The 21,108-nt window shown below is 34.4% G+C and overlaps 1 protein-coding gene across 1 annotated transcript in view; it reads left to right on the top strand.

The window, feature by feature from the left end:
• Positions 1-7,471, top strand: part of LOC131042790 (protein NTM1-like 9) — a 51,185-nt gene extending 43,714 nt beyond the window's left edge. The window contains exon 5 of the mRNA XM_059212487.1: positions 7,158-7,471. Within this exon, the coding sequence (XP_059068470.1) occupies positions 7,158-7,471 (314 nt within the window). The remainder of the gene's footprint in view (positions 1-7,157) is intronic.
• The last annotated feature ends 13,637 nt before the right edge of the window (positions 7,472-21,108 follow it).

Raw genomic sequence — 21,108 nt, 5'->3', positions numbered from 1 at the left:
CCTCTATATTTTTTGAGAAAGTTGTATTGTGAGTTTGTCCTCAGCGAGAAGCTGAATTACTTTGACATCTGATAATTTTAGGGTAGAGGGAGAGGCTCTTTGCATGATAGACCTAGGGCCCATAGGGTGGTAGAGCCATAGCATAGGAGGCTTACAACTCCTAAACACATTGTTCATGTCATTGTTACTATATCCTTGAAGGATTCTATGGAATTACGGACTCTTCAGGCAGTTGTATTATTGACTGATGTCATTGTTCAGCATGGCACATAGTTGGTCAAAGCAGAGGATGTACCAACACCTACAACACCTCCTTCATTAGCAATACCTCCTTCCTCAATGACAACTCCTTCATCAGCAGCACCTCATGCATCATTTGGCACAAGCTAGCCCATTCAGCATATGTGCCCCACCTACCAGGGTGTATGTTCTAGTGTAGACACTGACACAAACAAGGATGGTTTGATATCTCATTCATGTACATGTTGCAGGAATAGATGTCATGCTTCCACTATAGAGGATGTGGCCCTCACCGTTGAACTGATCAATATGTTGTACCCTCTCTATCAGACACAGGTGTGTTTAATTCTATTTTTGACATGTTATCAATTAAGTGACTAAATCTTATAAAAAGAAATGAATTTTTATTTTTAGAATAATTTAAAGTGACATATAAATAAAATACATTGTAGGGTGCAGCAGGTGGTGGGAGTACACCACATACTTTTCAGTCGACTCCATGGTCACAAGTAGTTTCACCACCAGAGGTAAAGATTTGTAAATTTGTTAAAATATAATAATACATTGGTTTCAAAATATCTTTTGTTAATTATATGTATCATTACTTGGTATTTTATAGGGCTTATCAGTGGCTGAGATGTCCCAACTTGATGATATCACGCTTTCATCCATTGAATTTGGCCTAGATAGCTATGCGGTACCATTTAGATTTATATATTTTTTACTTAAGTGATATATTAAATACATGCTCTTTTTCCTTATGTTAATTTTTTTCCATTCGTTTACCCCACATGCCTCAAGGACATCTCATGTGAGAAAGCCATCCTCTAGCACTACGAGGTAGAAAAATATATCCTCTCGACACCCAAACAACAGAAGGTAATTTAGTACAACTTAAATTCATTTGTTGAAATGTATTATGATTAAACATGTATATGTAGATATTGATAAATGCACAAAATTTATTTGTTCTATATACAAAAACATATGGGGTTTACAGAATTAATGAATGCACCTGTTGTCAATGAGGTTCAACAAAGGGAAGAGGTGATATCTTCATATTCACTTTGGGTTGCATTCTTTCTTGTTCGAAATAACTAAATCTTGTTATGTCTATATCATATGTTATCATTTTTCATACAGGAAATGGTAATAGCTGCATCAAATTTGACTAGGCCTCCTTAGGCTATAGGAGAGCTATATGAGGCTTCGGTGTGCATTTGTTCTACATATGTTAAAAGATTTGTTTTATCTAGTTTGTCAACAACTTTGGGTTATTAACTTGTATGATTTTCTTTAACCTATTACAAGCCCCTCCCAAAATTTCTACTGTTATTCTACCATTCCATTTTAGTAGAAGTCCTACACATATATTATGGGATCTAACATGACCAAAGGAAAAGGTATGTCTATCTTAGATCAACTCCTTTTCGCTAAGTGTACAACAAAGTTGAAACTGTCTAGTTAACTCCTTTTGGATCACTTACCATGGATATAGGAAATGGTCGTAACTGATTCATCTATGACTTTTCCTCGTATGACCACAACACATCCATCTGAGGCTCCAGTATGCTTTAGTTTTTTAGTCTATTGATTTTTAGTTATTATGTGTTATTTGACATATATGCTATTAACATGTATTAATGTTGTTTTACTAGTTACAACCTCCTTCAGGACATCCCATGGATCCTCAACCTCACACAATTGTAGAAGACAAAGATGAGGTAATCAACATTTAAACTTCAAACAATTTAGAGTTCAGTATTTAGTTATTTTGATGTTATATTGAGAAAATATATCTGATTCAACATTTGAATTGTCCTTGTGCAGCCACATCCAGAGCCACATACTGCTTCGAAGAGGCTCGATTTTGATGATCCGCCACAGTCATAGATACCGATAGAGACATATAGTTATAGTTGTGGTCATTGAAGGACAATTTTTTATATATATTTGACATTTGTATATGTATATATCGACTTTGACAGACATGACACATGCCACATTTTTGTAACTATTACTGATTTGGCATCTATGCCATTTTTTGATATGTACACAGTTATTGTTCATTTTGATATATATGAAACTTGATATTCGATCCAATTTGTTCATTGATATATATGAAACTTGATATTCTTGAAACTTAGTTATTTTCTATTGAAATGTGATCAAACTTGTTCATTATGTATATGTCTTGAAATGTGATCCAATTTGTTCATTACTTGTAACTCATATGGTGTATACTTCTAAACTATCTATTGCTCATATTGTGTATACCCAAGTACTGACACTGGTAATGTTGATATTGTGTATTTTGATTGAGTGAATTTCCTTTGAGTCCTTCGTGCATGAAGAGATTGGAGTGAAGTTATTATTTCATAAACTCATGCTTATGGAGCAAAGCTCATCATTTCAAAACCAATTAAGATAAGATTTGAGCACACAAAGAAGATTTGAAATTTATCTAAGGATGAGTCAGCTTAGGTAGGGTTTTCATTTAAATTTTATTCCATAACAAGTCGGCCTTAGGGTAAGAGACACACCTATTCATCCAAATCACCTATAAAAGAAGAGTTGAAGAACTTATGGATGATATATGTGAACCTATGGGGTCATGTTGTCACTACCTAAAAAGGCCTCTCTTGGTTTTAGACAAATCAATTTTGTTTTCTTGTGGTGAGATTTTTTTTGTCGCATAAAAAACTGTCAGTGAGAGGTGGCAAAATAGTGCATCTTTCGTTCTACTTGTCGTGGGAACGAACCGTCAATGCAAGTGCATCTAGGTGGCTAGTATTATGCTAGTTTTTCCCTTGTCTTTCTCCCCAAGATGTCTAATCCTTCCAAGCCACCTCAGAGCGACGTTTTCCCTTGAGCGCTCAAAGTGGAAAAAAATGGTTAAAATTTGATGATGCCTAACTCGGAGACCGTGGCACTTATAGATGATCTATTTGAACCTATGGGCTCATTTTGTCAATGCCTAAAAATGTCTCTCTTAGTTTCAGACAACCCAATTCCATTTTCTTGTGGTGATATTTTTTCTATCGCATCAAAAACCATCAAAAATCATCAATGAGAGGTGGAAAAATAGTGTATCTTTCATTCTACTTGTCATGGGAATGAACCGTCACTGCGAGTATGTCCGAGTGGCCAAGTTTACTCTAGGTGTGCCCTTGTCTCACTCCCCAAGATGTCTGATCATTCTACGCAACCTCGTAGCGACGTTTTCCCTTGAGTGCTCAAAGTGGAAAAAAGGGTCAAACTTTGATGTCGCATAAATCAGAGACCATGGCACTTGTGGATGATCCATTTGAACCTATGGGGTCATGTTTTTCTACCTAAAAAGGTCTCTCTCATTTTTGGGCAACTCAATTTCATTTTCTTGTGGTGATATTTTTCCGTCGCATAAAAAACCGTCAAAAACTGTTAGTGAGAGGTGGCAAAATATTGCATCTTTCATTCTTCTTGTCATGGGAATGAACCATCAGCGCGAGCATGTCCATGTGGTCAGTTTTATGCTAGGTGTGCTCTTTTCTTTCTCCCCAAGATGTCTGATCGATCTGAGCCACCTCGTAGCGATGTTTTCCCTTGAGTGCTCAAAGTGGAAAAAATGCTCAAACTTTGACGTCGCATAACTCGGAGACCATGGGACTTATTCATGATCCATTTGAACCTATGGGGTCATGTTGTTTCTGCCTAAAAAGGTTAATCTCAGTTTCAGACAACTCAATTCCATTTTCTTGTGGTGAGATTTTTTCCATCGCATCAAAAACCATTAGTGAGGTGGCAAAATAGTGCTTCTTTTGTTCTGCTTGTCATGTGAACAAACCGTCAACACAAGCATGTCTAGGTGGCTGAAATTTCACTAGGTATGTCCTTGTCTTGCTCCCCAAGACATCTGATCATTCTAAGTCACCTCGTAGAGACATTTTCCCTTGAGCGCTCAAACTGGAAAAAATGATCAAAATTTGACATCATGTAACTCCGAGACCAGGGAACTTATGGATGATCCATTTGAACCTATGGGGTCATGTTGTTGCTGCCTAAAAAGGCCAATCTCAGTTTCAGATAACTCAATTCCATTTTCTTGTGGTGATATTTTTTTTGTCACATAAAAAACCATCAGTGAGAGGTGGCAAAATAGTGCATCTTTCCTTTTGCTTGTCATGGGAATGAAACATTAGCACGAGGGCATTTGGGTGGTGAGGTTTACACTAGGTGTAACCTTGTCTTTCTCCTCAAGACATCTGATCTTTTCGAGCCACCTCGTAGGGACATTTTCCCTTGAGAGCTCAAAGTGGAAAAATGGTCAAACTTTGACGTCACGTAACTCGAAGACCGTGGCACTTATGGATGATCCATTTAAACCTATGGGGTTATGTTTTTGCTGCCTAAAAAGGCATCTCTCATTTTTGGGCAACTCGATTCCATTTTCTTGTGGTGAGATTTTTTCTGTTGTATCAAAAATCGTTAGTGACAGGTGGCAAAATAGTGCATCTTTTGTTCTGCTTGTCATGGGAATGAACCATTAGTGCAAGCACATCTAGGTGGCTAGGTTTACACTAGGTGTGCCCTTGTCTCACTCTACAAGATGTCTAATCATTTCAAGCCACCTCATAGTGATGTTTTCCCTTGAGCGCTCAAACTGGAAAAATTGTCAAACTTTGACGTCACGTAACTCAAAGACCATGGCACTTATGGATGATCCGTTTGAACCTGTGGGGTCATGTTGTCGCTTCCTAAAAAGGGCTCTCTTAGTTTCAGACTATTCCTACTATCCCTTCAAATGGGATAATTGAACAATAACTCAAAACTTTCCCAAAACACATGGAAAAAAAATTGCATATTCAGATACCCATTTGCAAGTTATTTAACATATGTCAGAATCAGACTCACTTATTTATAATCAAATAGTACAAATCTATAATCAAATGGTACAATTTTATTACAAATGTATTTATAATCAAATGGTACAAATTTGGGCTCTCAAAATTTGCAAATTAGCCCCATGGACTCTTTCATATATAAAATTTGGCATCTAATATAAACGATCAAGCTCATTACTATTTATATTTACAAAAAATTTCATCTAAATATGCAAATTACAACTCATTGTTGTTTTTTTATACAAAAATTAGCATCTAGATATGCACATTACTACTCATTGTTTTTTCGTAATACAGAAATTTAGCATCAAGATATGCACATTACAACTCATTGAAGTTTTTATATACAAAATTTGGCATCTACATATGCACATTACAACTCATATGCATGTAGAGCACAGCCAAAAAAATGAAGTTACAACATTTCACAAAAGATATATACAAAATTGTCAAAATTATTCTACCATATTATAGAATTATTATTCTAGATGGCCCAAAATCAATCAAGTGAACCTTCTAGATCAGCTCTAACCCTTAGTGTCTCAAGTATTGTCTCGTGGTTTGATTCACGAACTTTCCACAAATTCTTGTTAAGAGGTCTACCATGATATTTAATCAAATGAATATTTGTTGCAACAAGAAGGTTTGAGTAATGAAGAATATGTTTATGTGTCTCAAAGTCCTCAAACAACTAGGCATTAGAATTTTTTATAGGGTACCTACATTTTATAGAAGGATAAGTTAATATGAAAATCAATACAACAACTACTAAATAAATGAGTTTAAGAGGTCTGAATACAACTCGACACAACAACGGTACCTTCTATGCCATGTCCCTTGTCATGCCCAAACTTTCGGGCAAAAACACAAACAACAAATTTTTTTTGAACACTTAATTACATTCAACCTATGCTTAAATAGTTGTGACAACATAACAAGTTGTTCCAAATGAATTCTCAATTGATATTAAAATGGGTTCCAAAGAAGCGATGGATTAGAATATAACTAGAAGCCTTAGGTTTCAATAAAACTCCTAGACGATAGAATTAGAATATTACTTACATAACAATTATGATAACTCCTATTATCACGTGGAACAAATTAATTTTATAAGGACAATAATAAATTCACTCAAATGTCCCTTCCATTTCAGTTGCGTTTTATAATACTTAATTAGATCAACTTCTACATTAATGTAATTACTTGGTTCAATTTCAATTATTTAACTAATATCAAGTTTCCTCCATCATTGTTATTATATTCTTCCTTTATAACTTAATTAAATCTTGCATCTATTAATTAAGTATTAATACAATTTTAATGTAATAATATTAATTAATTGAGCAAATAAAATTGGAGTGCCAAACGTTACTATGTTAAATTTATTTATTTAATATAAGGTTGCATATGGGTTAAATAAGTTCACAAGATCAAGTTCATTGACTTATTCTAGAAAAATAAATTACGCCCCTGCAATGTCCTCTTACAGATAAACATTTAATAACCTATATTAAATTCTTCCATTTAATTATAAATATCATTAAAAATCTCTAAAAAATATTTATATAACTTAAATCAAATTGTTAAATATTACTCCTTCAAACATTAAATATTAAATATTTGATATGCAATGTTTACATTACCCCTTGGTTAAATTTCCATCCTTATCTTGTATAAAAATTCTCATTAATAAACCTCTTTAATAAATTTAACCAACTATGAGATTAACCTTGCTATATAAAAATTAAAACCCAATCTCAATTATCATCCCTAAAAGAGGTCAATTGAATAAAATAATATCTTAAACTAAATGGGTCAATTTCCATTTCGAATTTTGAAAAGCATTATTTCCCCCTTTTATTTATTTTATTATTATTCTCTTTTATAACCCTAACTAGGTTTTTATTTAAACTCCTTATGACTCTCCTTTTTTTCCTTATTCTTTCCATTCTCTTTACTCTAACCTGAAATTGGGTTAGGGTTTATTTTTGGCAACAACTACAATCTCTTTCTTTTTTACATGCATGTGTGTAGGTGTGAAAGAAGGGGCGGCCATGGCCAAAAACAGAGGGTCGAAGTTCTTTATCATTAAGGGAGGGGCGCAGAGGCGGCGGCGGTTTGTAGGAGGTAGCCCCTGTGGTACCCCACAGGGAGCAGCCGCTATCCATTGTGGCGTGTCACAGTGGTGGTTGCCGCCCACTATGGGTTACCATAGTGGTAGCGACTGTCGTTGGGGGTCGCCCACAGTGGCAGGTTTCGTCTGCCCCATTGCGAATGACCCACAACAAGTGATGTTCACTCAATGTGGTTCCCGCAGTGGTGGGTTCCACCCCACCCACTACGGATGACCCACAGCGAGCGGCACTCGCTCACTATGGCGCTCACAGGGGGGAACGAAAGCCCCATCCTGACGGTGGGTAGGGTTTCTTGGCCCTCCCCCATCGGTCTGGTCCAAAAATAATTTATTAACTATTTTTTTTATTTTCTTTAAATGCTTTAAAACATATAATATATATATATATATATATGTGTGTGTGTGTGTGTGTGTATATATATGTATACATATGTATATATATATATGTATGTATACATATCTATATATATACATATGTATGTACACACACACACACACACACACACACACACACACATATATATATAAGTTAGTTATATAAACCAAATGTATATTTTGACAGAAAAAATGCATGAGGATTTAAATAGATTAAATAACCAGAATGCTAAGATATGATGCATTTTTTTTATTTTATTTTTTTAAAATTTAGTTTTCAACTTATCAACACACACACACACACACACACACACATATATATATATATATATATATATATATATATATATATTAACAACAACCTGTTCATTTCCTTAAATTCCAGATTACTCATTTATCATTAAATTTATATATTTATACTTTAATGTAAATATGCAGTTATTCTTTTCTTTTAAAAATAAATACCACAATTTAGATGAAAATTTAAAACATTAGGGATGAACTTTGCATGGTATATTTAAATAAACTTGTTTTCTATGAAAAACACATAGTTAACTTTTCATTTAAAATAATCTAGACTTGTTTACTTCCTACCATACATGTATTTCAGCTGCAACTTATTTTTCTTTAGATATCATTAAAAAAAACAACAACAAGATAAATGCAAGATTAAAACTAAATCTTAGAATGACCATTAATTTGTGAGCATAAACTATAGATATAAAGGGATATTTCTTTTCATTTCTTTTCACATAACTACACTACTAACATTTCACCATTTCATTTTTTTATTTATTTTTTAGCTTAATAAGGCATAAATAAATTTCGTTTCCAATATATTTCAACAAGTAAATATTAATAAAGACTATCTCAAATATCTATAAGGAAATAACTCTATTTTTATTCTTTTCTTTGCAAGAATATGCTCAAGTAATTTACATCTTCATTTCATGATAAAAAAACTTAGACAAATAATTACATTTAATATATCATGGTAATTTTTACAATATCTAGATTCCAAACTTAGCCTCTCATTTCTACTAACTGAGGGATTCCCAAATATATACATTTTTGCAACTATAAACTAATAAAATTAGGATCAACTCATAGCCCTTTTTCTTTCCTTCCTTTTTCCAAGAAAACCTGCAATAAAAATCTTTTAGGTTGTGACCATGGAGGCTCACCTCCCAACCTAGGCTTACTAGAAGCCACCCCCGAGCTTGGAGAACAAAGATCTAAACAGGATACACACAAGTAACCCACAAACAAGCAAGACAACTTCATAACATTCACATTCCCATCCCAAGGCTAAACATCATCACATATGTGATTATAAAAATGGCTGAAGGTGGATTGAGTACCTTGAGGAGAAAAACTACAAATAGTAGAAACACATTGCCATTGCAAGGCAACCAAGAACACATCACAAGTTCCAAACTTGTCCCAACCATTCCTTATGAACCCCGAGGCATACAAGCCAATAAATCTCCCCTTATGACCCCCAATGCATAAACAATCACTATGTAGGAAGGGTCACAAAAATCCCTTGAGAATCACTCTGTTCCAAAGAGAACCTCTCACTCTAAGGTTGTCAAACAACCCTTCACACCAAGGCCACTCTACCCTCTCAAGGGTGAGTTTGGCCTTGAAAAATCCCAAAACATAAATATAATACTCAACCAAAAACAAAGGGAAGAACACAACATTCTTCCTTCACAAATAAAACAACAATGGGAGAAAACAATGAAATCATACAATCTTTCAAAATAAACTTACAACATACATAAGTAGGGATTCAACCAACCTTGAATCTACCAAAGGGATGCAAAGGATAGTTTGTACTAGAGCTGCCCAAATCCACACTTATTTCTTCTCAAGACTTAACCAAAATCCTATACTAAACTATCAAAACTTCAAGATTCTAAGTCTCCAAAAATGGAGAGTGGGTGATTACCATCCTGAGTCTCAAACCCTTGCCTACGAAGGCTTCTCTCACTCTTTCCAACCTCTTGAATAAAGTGTGAGCTCTCATTGGTTGTTCTTCCCAACCTCTTACAGGTTACTAAAACTGGAAAACTTGTAAGAGGGGAAAAGAAAATGGGGAAGAGGGATCTGACACAAGAAGGGAAGGTTAGCTAACCTAGGAAGAGTCTTCGAAGTTGGATTTTCCCTCATCTTAGGAAAACCAATTTTTGAGGTGTCAAATCGATCACATGGGAGTGGTTACATGCTTAAAAATTCCCCTAAACTATAGGTATACCATATGGACGTTTGGAAAATCCCCTAAACTAACCCTAGGAGTCCATTTGACCCCTTAGAAACCCAATTGATGTTAACCTACGGGTCAAACTGGAGTTGACGACTCCAAAAAATATCTACCCAAGGAAAATCTTAGACCACACTCAAATATTTAAAAAGGTGTTGGTTGATATAATTTCCCTCCAAGAGACATGTCATTTTCCACACACTTTACAACACGTGTCAAGTGACACAATAAAAATACATTACATAATCACACATGGCAATTGTCTCTTTTTGGATTAAACAAATTAATAAATACAATTTAACACACATTCAAATATTTACATTTATGAATAAAACACGATACATATGGGGTGTTGTCTTCCCAAATAGACAACCCCTGGTTTTACAAATGCACAAAGGTCTAGGCTTGATTCTCCATATTGTTTCCATGGTCACATGGATAATTTTCCTGATCATCTCATTTTACGCATTAGTAATTCCCAAATAACCACATATAAATTTAACATATAAAAGAATACAATTCAATCACACTGCATACAATTTCCATCATACCAATCAATTTACCATATATCCAATGTAATCCACATAAAGCTATTCACTTAGTGACATTATCATAATCCTCATAAATTTCAACCATTCATAAGACATGCATCATAATTCTAACATCATAATAGATTTTTGTAAATCAAAATAAATGGCATACATCATATCACGGTTATCCAAATTAGTGGATCATATAGGATTTAAATCCATAATACATCTAAATGTACTCCATAGGGTGAAATGATTATGTAACCTGGTTTAATTACTTTTCTCACTAAGCTATCCATCTAACATAGCCCATCCTATTGAATTATAGCATTTATTAATATGGTCAACCATGGTCAACTAAGTTAACCAAAGCTTGATCGGGGAGGGGCTCTACATCCTCCTCCCTTAGAGTTCGACTTACTCCTGGAAGTCGCATGTGTAGAATATGAAACAGGGACATAACATTTCCCATAATTTCACTAAGTTACTCTAAACCATATTTTGCGTACCAAGAAGATGTGTTACTAAAACTAACTTGCTATCATAATTGGCTTACTATCTTCATAAGGTTTAATTCTTAACATTTTTATTACATTTCTCTGCAATTGCAGGTAGGTGTTTACAAAATTCTATCTTTCCACAACATCCAAATCATATCAATAACACACATCAACTCCCATAATCAAGGTTACACATAATAGTTTAATTATTTAATTTCTAGGAGTCCTACTTTGTTAAGGATTCATGTAAAAACATGTTTATCCCACTGTAATTTTCATCCATACTTGCCACTAAAGAAAATTGGCATCACAGTTTATCCAAAATGAATCTACTTATTTTACATCAAGGTGCCTCATAATGGTGTTAATTACATATTTGATGAACCATCCTCAGTGCATGATTTCTTCCAACATCCTTAGGCAACAAGGCATAATCAAGTTTAAGTTCTTCAAATCTACCCATAAGTAGGGTAATTTTCTACTTCTAGGGCCTACAATGCTTAGACTTCTAGGCACCAAGGTTTAAGTTACATAGGGTACATTATTCGCAAACCCCAAACATTAAGGTATATAACAACCCCATTTTAAGGGAGTGAAGAAAAATAATAATACATAATTTAAATATCATCCATGCAAACATCTCCATACACATTACAAATTAACAAGTCTACAATTATCATCACTTTCACAATTCATTAGGGCTAGATCACCCCTTTTTTCTGTTATGAATTTTCTCGCTTAGATTACTCGCAATTAATTTCATTTAGGAAGATATTCCTTCCTTTATCTTAATTTGAAATAATATTCTTTGTTTATTATTTGTGCCTAATTTTACTCCTTGCGGTATTCTCCCTTGACACACTATCAGTGGTTCAACAAACATGATAGACATTACACAAATCACATCACTAGGGCTAGCTATATCAACCGTCAAAATGACCACTTGACACTCTAAAAGATCAAAATAAAAGTTACTTTTGCCAAGCCCAATCAAAAGAAGAAAAATGTCAGCAACTAAAAGATATTAAAACTAGCAAAATGGCAAGTGCCATAGCTTTAATAAAAAGAACATAAATTTAGTGGTCCTTTCATCATACAAAAAAATATAAAAGAAAGTACTAGCCCCTAGGTCACAATATACTATTCAAAGAAATTTGAAAACACTGTCGAATCAAAACTTGAAACAAGATGACCATATTAGCCATGCTATAGGGAGTAACTGCAACACATCACCCAAGATCACATGTCCTGAGTGTGTTAGGAAGTGATTATTAGACTCTTAAGGTTCTTAGATTATTTATATTCCTTTATTATTTATGAAATATCTTATACACAAGAGATTGCAATCATTTTATAGATCATGTTCCATTTTAACCTTCACGTGATTACTATCGCAAGCAACACTTTCTGATATAATCCGCTATCTATTTAGGGTTATTAACATCCATAATTATATTCTAACAGGTGATTGCACCAACTCTACCATTCTTCATCCATTCTTCTTGGACTTCCATTAATTATCTTAATATGCTAAACCTTGGTTCAATATTACATGGTAACTCATGCATCAACACTTTCATGTCTTACTTACACATAGGGTTGATAGTTTGGTACAAAATTGGCACTTGTATACTTAGAAACACTTAGGGTTTGCATGATGTAATCATATACTTTTACTAGGGACCTCATTTGTTCTCTTAGAACCTTATGCTAGCTCCTTGTATTTTCACCTCTAACATCCATCTGATCTCGTCAAGTAGGAGCATGTTGCCAAATTACTAACACTTATGGTTAAGAACCATTTGGGGTGGAATAATTGTCAAGTAAAATCAATAACGGTTGACAATTAATTCCTACCCACACATTTCATGGCATATTTCCAATAACGCGGAGGGTTGACTTATCCTCTCCTACTTCACTTATGCAACTTATGAATTCAAGGGGGTGTGCACTCGAGAAGTGACCAACACCCACCCTATTAATCAGAATTTGGTAAAAATAGGTTATCCCTTTCCATATTACTTATTTATATTTACTTACTAGCCAATTCTGGCATATCACAACCTTAGATTTTCTTCAATCCAAATAAATTACCTTATCATCATAATATCAGGTTACCTAATTACAATATAACATAAAGGTGTCCAATAATTACCAATTTCTTAAGACTCCCATAACTTCCAAGTTCTCCTTTAGCTAACCACATAATTCGGCTCCTTATCATTGTTCTCATAAAACATTTTATACTGCCAACTAATTTTCATTAAAACTTTTGGTATTATAATACTGCTACACTACCTTTCCATAAGCCATTTCCATCTGCATTCTTTTTCATCCATACTTAATGTTTTTGCATACTTTCACACTTGACCACCAAAATTTACAAACCTACTTTGGTTGTGCCAAGTAGTTATATTATGTTCCATATTGTCTTGTATCTAGCTACTAGTCATGATTGGGTTGCACTTTTCTCCTTAGGTTCTGAATGGATATAAGTTAATCATTCCTAGATTATTAGACCATGATTCTTCTACATTCCTTGTACTTCAATAGGGATTTTTCATGATTCCCAGATTCTCTCTACTCTTTTCACCATTTTACTTAGTCCTTTCAAGACTATCTTCCCATAAGGGAACTAGTTGTGGCTTTACTTTGCTTGTTTCCCCAATTATATAACTACGAAAGAAATTATGGTTTAATGCAATTACGTGTTTTAACCCAAGAAGTTCATGTCTCCTCTCTCCTTTTTTAATTCATCTATAGTATTACTAGGGATCACTTATCAAGGAGATTGACATTCATCATTTTAGTCCTTAACTTTAGGGTTATCCAACACTAGCTTCTCTGCATTGCTACGAGAACTTTCTAACAAATGTACTTAATAAGGAACCTAGCATGACCACATGCTTAAGGTACCTATTCATTAGGATAGGTTAATGCTTCTTTCTGATATTCACAAGAGTACCTATTAACTCTTCTTTATTGGTACCTCAAATGGCAGCCCTAGTTCTTGAACCACCATAACTTCACATAGCTTATAAAGTTAACTTGAACTGTCTCTATCTTAATTGTCTTGTTTATTGTGCCTTTATCTCATGTCTAACTATCTTTCTTGACTTGTCATGTCAAGAACATACCTTGACGGATGGTATTCTCTTAGTTACCTTCAGAGGTATTTTACTGAAGAATTAACTCCTCATACTTGATTTGATTAGGGCGATTATTGCATTTAGGTTCTAATTGAATGGTAACCTCATAAGTACTAATGAACTAAATTCTATTATTAAACACCCAAAAATATTTTCATATATATGTATGTATATATATATATATATATATATATATATATATATATATATATATATATATATATATATATATATATATATATAATTTGAAATTTTCATAGCCTTTGGGGTCTTATTATGCCATAACCATTATGACTAATAAGTTTCAAATTTCAAGGCTTTTAGTGACCCTAGGAACCCCTTTAATTGATATATGTTGATCTATTGGTTTAAAAGAATTTTCACTTATGTTTCACTTTTTTTATTTCGCAAGTTTCCACCTAGGTATTATACTTCAAAGCCATAGTTCAGTTCAACTAAGTTATGAATGTAGCCCATGTTCACTAGTGTATGAACCTAGGGCTCTGATACCAAAATGTCATGCCCAAACTGTTGGGCAAAAACACAAACAACAAATTTCTGTTTGAACACTTAATTACATGCAACATATGCTTAAATAATTGTGACAACTTAACAAGTTGTTCCAAACAAAATCTTAATTGATATTAAAATGGGTTCCAAAGAAGTGATGGATTAGAATATAACTAGAAGCCTTAGGTTTCAATAAAACTCCTAGATGATAGAATTAGAATATTACTTACTTAACAATTAAGATAACTCTTATTATGACGTGGAACAAATTAATTTTATAAGGACAATAATAAATTCACTCAAATGCCCATTTCATTTCAGTTGCATTTTATAATACTTAATTAGATCAACTTCTACATTAATATAATTACTTGGTTCAATTTCAATTATTTAACTAATATCAAGTTTCGTCCATCATTGTTATTATATTCTTCCTTTATAACTTAATTAAATCTTGCATCTATTAATTAAGTATTAATTGATTTTAATGTAAAAATATTAATTAATTGAGCAAATAAAATTGGAGTGCCAAACATTACTATGTTAAATTTATTTATTTAATATAAGGTTCCATATGGGTTAAATAAGTTCACAAGATCAAGTTCATTGACTTGTTCTAGAAAAATAAATTATGCCCCTACAATATCCTCTTACGGATAAACATTTAATAACCTATATTAAATTCTTCCATTTAATTATAAATATCATTAAAAATCTCTAAAAAAGTATTTATATAACTTAAATCAAATTGTTAAATATTACTCCTTCAAACATTAAATATTAAATATTTGATATTCAACATTTACATTACACCTTGGTTAAATTTTCATCCTTATCTTGTATAAAAATTCTCATTAATAAACCTCTTTAATAAATTTAACCAAATCTGAGATTAACCTTTCTATATAAAAATTAAAACCCAATCTCAATTATCATCCCTAAAAGAGGTCAATTGAATAAAGTAATATCTTAAACTAAATGGGTCAATTTCCATTTCAAATTTTGAAAAGCATTCTTTCCCCCTTTTATTTGTTATATTATTATTCTCTTTTATAGCCCTTGTAGACACCCAAAATTGTCATGTCTAATTAAATAAATATTTTATTTATTTAATTATCTAAGCCTAATTCTTCTATTAATTAAATAAATCCTTATTTATTTAATTAATTCATTTATCCTCTTCTAGCCTTATTTATCATTTAAATAAATACATTTATTTATTTAAATTATCCTTTTCCTAAATTAAATAAATATCTTATTTATTTAATTATCCCACTTCTTCTATTAATTAAATAAATCTTTATTTATTTAATTAATTCATTAGCCTTTTCTACCCATGACACATGTCATTCATCTCTTAATTCATATACTACCTACCCCTTTCATTATTTTATTATTTCTTTTACCTACCCTCTAATCATAGCCGACCTCCTTTTACACCTCTCAATCTTATCCCTCCATTTCATATGGTGTCTTCTATATAAGGAGATGCTTCTTTCATTATCAAACCCTAATCAATCATCCTAATCACTCAACCTAATCATTCATGCTAATCATCTTGTATGCAATTGACTACACTACAATCCTACTTGCAACCACATTCCATTCTTTGTTGAGCTCTTGTGCACATAAAATCTGAGAGCAAATATATCAAGAAAGATCAATGGAGATAGGAAGAATGGAGATCAAAACCCTATTGGACATGTGATGGTATGATCTTTATGATTTCATGTGATTTGCATTGTCTTAGGTAATCTTCATATGTTATGGTGGATCCTTGTTGTTGTTAGGCTAGCGTTTTGTGGTTGAATTCATTTAGCCTTTCAATATTGTTATTATTGTTATCCATTTTCACCATATACATTTTGGCACGCCCGGTGGGACTCTTGTCCCTTTTTGCATTTAACATTTGGTTGCAGATTTTGTATTTTGAAGTTTTAGATCGGACATTTTCGACAATATTTTTGACATTTTCACGTCTGCACACTTTCGGATCACGTTTTTTATTATCTTGTGCATCTGCGACATCTGGGATTGCGTCTGTGATATTGGCAATATTTTATTTTGCAGGTTCCATAAAAGCGCGTCTGTGTTGTAAAGGTGCATCTGTGATGTTTTTAGCCACGTCTGCATCCAGGAAACGTGTCTGTGTTCTGTAATCGCGTCTGTGCATCATAGAATCGCGTCTGTGTAACAAAAGCATGTCTGTGTAGAGGGTAACCATGTCTGTGTTCACCGGTTTTGAATTTTGAGTTTTTATTAATTCAGTTTTTGGATTTTGCATCTAGGGTTTCAGATCTGGTTTATTTTGAGCTAACATTTCCAGATCTAGCTAACAAAAGTGGTTCAGCTTGTCTTGAAGGCTAAATCATTTGGTTGAAGGTCCCTATTTTGACAAAGTCTTTTGGGTTTAAAATTTACCTAACTTGTGTGCTTGCAGGAAGGGGTAATCATTTGAAACAATCCAAACTACTAACAACTTTTGTTGCAGGTCCTTGGCAAGGGTTTTTTTGGATTTTTATTGTGTGCCTTGTTTTCATAGACTAGCAAACACTTCCATTGGTGCACTAAAATTGAATCATTGTCTTTTGTGTCTTGAGCAATAGGCTCTTTTTGTTTAATCTTTAGAGAGCATGTCTTCCCGTGTGGTCATTAGGACTACTAGTGAGAAGAGAACAACCCAAGTGGTAGCGAGGAAAACCCACCTCTTTCGAACCACTATAAACAAATGTATTCATGGTGAAAACTATGGATAACGTGTGCTGATTAGTTCATACCGACACTATGTCTCCCCATAAACCCATTTGATCAAATTTATTTGATCAGTTGTAGGGCGTAACCCCTACCGGCTGGGAGCCTTCTGTATTTATAGAGCTGAAAGTGCCGCATGTATGGACACACGAGCGGATGCCCTTACTAGCACCATTTTGTTTTAGAAGCCCAAATCCTTCTAGTTGTTGGGGCATGAGGTCAGACCTCTGGTAGCAGCCCACACACATACGGTTCTTAGTAGAGATACAAAGTTCACCACGGGGAGTTTTCGTGGGGGCTGATGCTTGGCTGACCCGAGAAGTGAGTGCCGAGGGTGGAGCCAGTGAGGTCAAGCATCTAAGTATCCGCTCTGAATAGCATAGCCTTGGGGGTAAAACCCCATGTGGGATCAACAACTATTGTCTTGGCCAACCATAAGAATTGTGCTTGACTTATGTTAAACATTCAAAGCATTCAAGACCAAACAACAAAACATTTTGTCTTTTGTGTCTTCAAGTGTATGCAAAATATTTTTACATCAAACAACACACTTTTATTGGATTCATTTTGGAGTCCCCATCAACACTGTGTCCTCTTGTCATGAAAAACAGTCAAACAGTCAGATTTGGTCACAACAAAACAACTTCACAGATTGGAAAAATTGCACAAAATTTGTAGAAATGTGTCTGTGTCGGGCATAATAGCATTTGTGTTGTCTAGTCGCGTCTGTGAAGGGTAGAAACACGTTTGTGTCCATAAAATCAATAGTACACTTGGCAAAAATCTTAAAAATGCATCTGTGTTAAACAAAGCAGCGTCTGTGTCGGGAAATCGCGTCTATGAAGTATACAGGCACATCTGTGTCCAGAATTGGAAAACCGTTGCAGTCCAACAAGCAAACACAGTCAGTTTCAGAATTCTTGAACTTCCTAGGTCATTTCTCCAGGGTTTCATTTAGCATTCAACCTGTCCTTGAGTCTCACAAAGTCCATCATTGCTTTACATCTCACTTTACATTCACAATTGTCTAACTTGAGTCAAAAGGTCACTTGCTTGTCCTCATCATACTTTGTCAACACACTACATACAACAACACTTTGCTAAGTGGTCCCTCATCAAGGTTTCTTACCTTTGGGTCTCATTTGGTCTTACTTAGAGTCAAGGTCAACTTACCTCATCAAGAGAAACTATACTCTCCTTGGAAGCCACACCTACTCAACTACACACATACTTGGTCTTACACTTTGGACATTGCAAGTACACTTCAGATTCATTTACATTTCATCCAACTCTTGGTCTTCCATACTCTTTCCATTTTTCATCTAGTCTCACACATCTTGGTCAATACCTAGTTCATGGTTGAAACCTGTCTTCAAAAATCTAGGAGAGAAACTAAAGAGGCTCAAGAGTCCACAAACATGAGTTCTTATGAGTATGACAATGATATCTTTTTCAATTCTGATCATACTACATTACCTGACATGGATACCTATAGAAACATTCCAAATGTTGAGAACATGGACACTATAAACAACAATGCTACACACAATGACAATGTGGACAATTTTTCAGTACATTCAGCAGATGTGGAAGAATCCATTATGAATCCCCATTTCAATCGATTGGTTGAGGAAATAATGAGGAGGGATAGACAATACTTCTTACAAATGATGGCACAAAGTGGAGCCAAGATACCTCATGATTTTGACATGTCTCAAATAATGGAACATAGACCTTTGCAACAACCTCACTCCAACATGGATCAAAGGAGACCTAATAGTGGAGGAAATAGAGGACCACACATGGTACCTGAATCACCATCAACTTTGCTTCAAAAACCAGAGGTCCCACATACATATGGTCAAGCATATGATACTCACCTTCGTAGACCATTATGGAAATCTTATGCAGACAGATATGCTCAATCACATACCAATGCTAAGGATCAACCACCAAAACAATTGGATATTCAAAGGCATGCTCAAAATTTGGACACAAGGAAACCTCATGTCAAATTTGGGGGCAACACAATAGAACATGACATGCCTGTAGAATATGGTATACATGCACAAAATAGATATGTTGTTCCTCAACATGAATCTATACCAAGTGGTCCACATACATAGCATCATTATAGACCTCCTCCATATGAACATGTGTATGATCAATATCATCCATATATGCAACATGCACCCCCTCCAATTGGTGCCTCAAGCATGGGGTATGGTCCAAGAATTCGATCTCCACCTAAGAGTAATTTGGAGCAACAAATTAGGGAATTACAAAAGAAAATGGAGGACATAAATACACCAAAGCCAACATACACAATGAGAGACATATGTCCTTATCCATTTGACAAGAGCATTCCAATGCCTCCTTTTCCTACACACTTTGTGACGCCTAAATTTGATAAGTATAGAGGAAAAGGGGATCCTAAGGCACACATAAGACAATTTTTCATAGCTTGCATTGAGGTAGCAGCAGAAGAGACATATTTGATGAGATTATTCCCACAAAGCTTAGGTGATCAAGCTATAGAATGGTTCTCCCAACTCCCACCTGGCATTAAGTCATGGGGTGACCTAGCAAAGGCATTTATTCAACATTTCTCCTACAATATAGAGACAAACATATCAGTTACTACTTTGTGCAACACCAAACAAAAAGAGGGAGAGTCTTTTGCATCATTCTTACAAAGATGGAGAAATTTAGCCAGCAGATGCTCTTGTGAAATTCCACAAAAACAAATGGTAGAAATGTTCACCCAAAACGTTAACAAAGACATTGGCTATGATCTAAGAAAAGCTTGTTTGTCCACCTTCAAGGATGTTATTGAAAAAGGCTTAGCGACAGAAAAGGTCCTAATTGAACAAGGAGTCATTAAGATATTCAAGGAAAACAAAGATGACTTTAAAGGAAAAGACAAGCCAAGATTTTGGAATAAGAACAAGAACACAATCAATGATGGTGTTGTTGATGCCAACACAGTGCAACCCAAATTCATCTTTTAAGGATCAAGTTCTACAAACAATCAAGTGAATACTCAAACAAATTCCAGATCACGAAGGAAGTACACCCCATTGGGAGAACCACTTGAGTCAGTTTTCAAAAAGCTAGTGGCAAACAAGGTGATCACAATTCCAGATTTTCCACCATATGAACCAAAGGTCAAACCAAATTGGTGGAATGATGATGAGTATTGTGAATTTCATAAGAGCAAGGGTCATAAGATAGGAAATTGTCATCGACTGAAGAACATCATACAAGATCTCATTGATAGAGGTGACATTGAGATTGAGAGACATTAGTCTAATCAAGAACATGAGATGTTTAAGGAACCATTCCCAAAACATGACAAGGGAAAAGCTAAAGCCACAGAGGATCAAACCAACTATACCAGAGCATCTTACAATTATGATTCAACTATCAATTACATTTCAATGGACAATTATGTCTCTACCATTATCATCAAGGACAAAACGTCTGAGAATTCTACCCAAAGACCCAGAATTGTCCTAAAAGGTGTTGGATCTTCTTCTGAACCTACCTCTGAATGTAATGTTACAACTCATCAAGGTAAAATCACTTTGCAAGGTGCTCCAACTAAAAACACCACTGCTTCATCAACCAAACCTGAGTATGACCTTGTAGAACAGTTAGGGAAGACACCCGCGCTCATTTCAATCCTTGAGCTATTATGCATATCTCCCGCACATAAAGCTATTCTTGACAAAATCTTGAGAGATACTATTGTTCCTACTGATCTGAAC

The sequence above is a fragment of the Cryptomeria japonica genome, chromosome 10 (genome assembly GCF_030272615.1).
Source record: "Cryptomeria japonica chromosome 10, Sugi_1.0, whole genome shotgun sequence".
In the NCBI taxonomy this organism is placed as follows: Eukaryota; Viridiplantae; Streptophyta; class Pinopsida; order Cupressales; family Cupressaceae; genus Cryptomeria; species Cryptomeria japonica.
The sequence above is the reverse complement of the archived record's forward strand: the minus strand, read 5'-3'. Positions and strand labels throughout refer to the sequence as shown.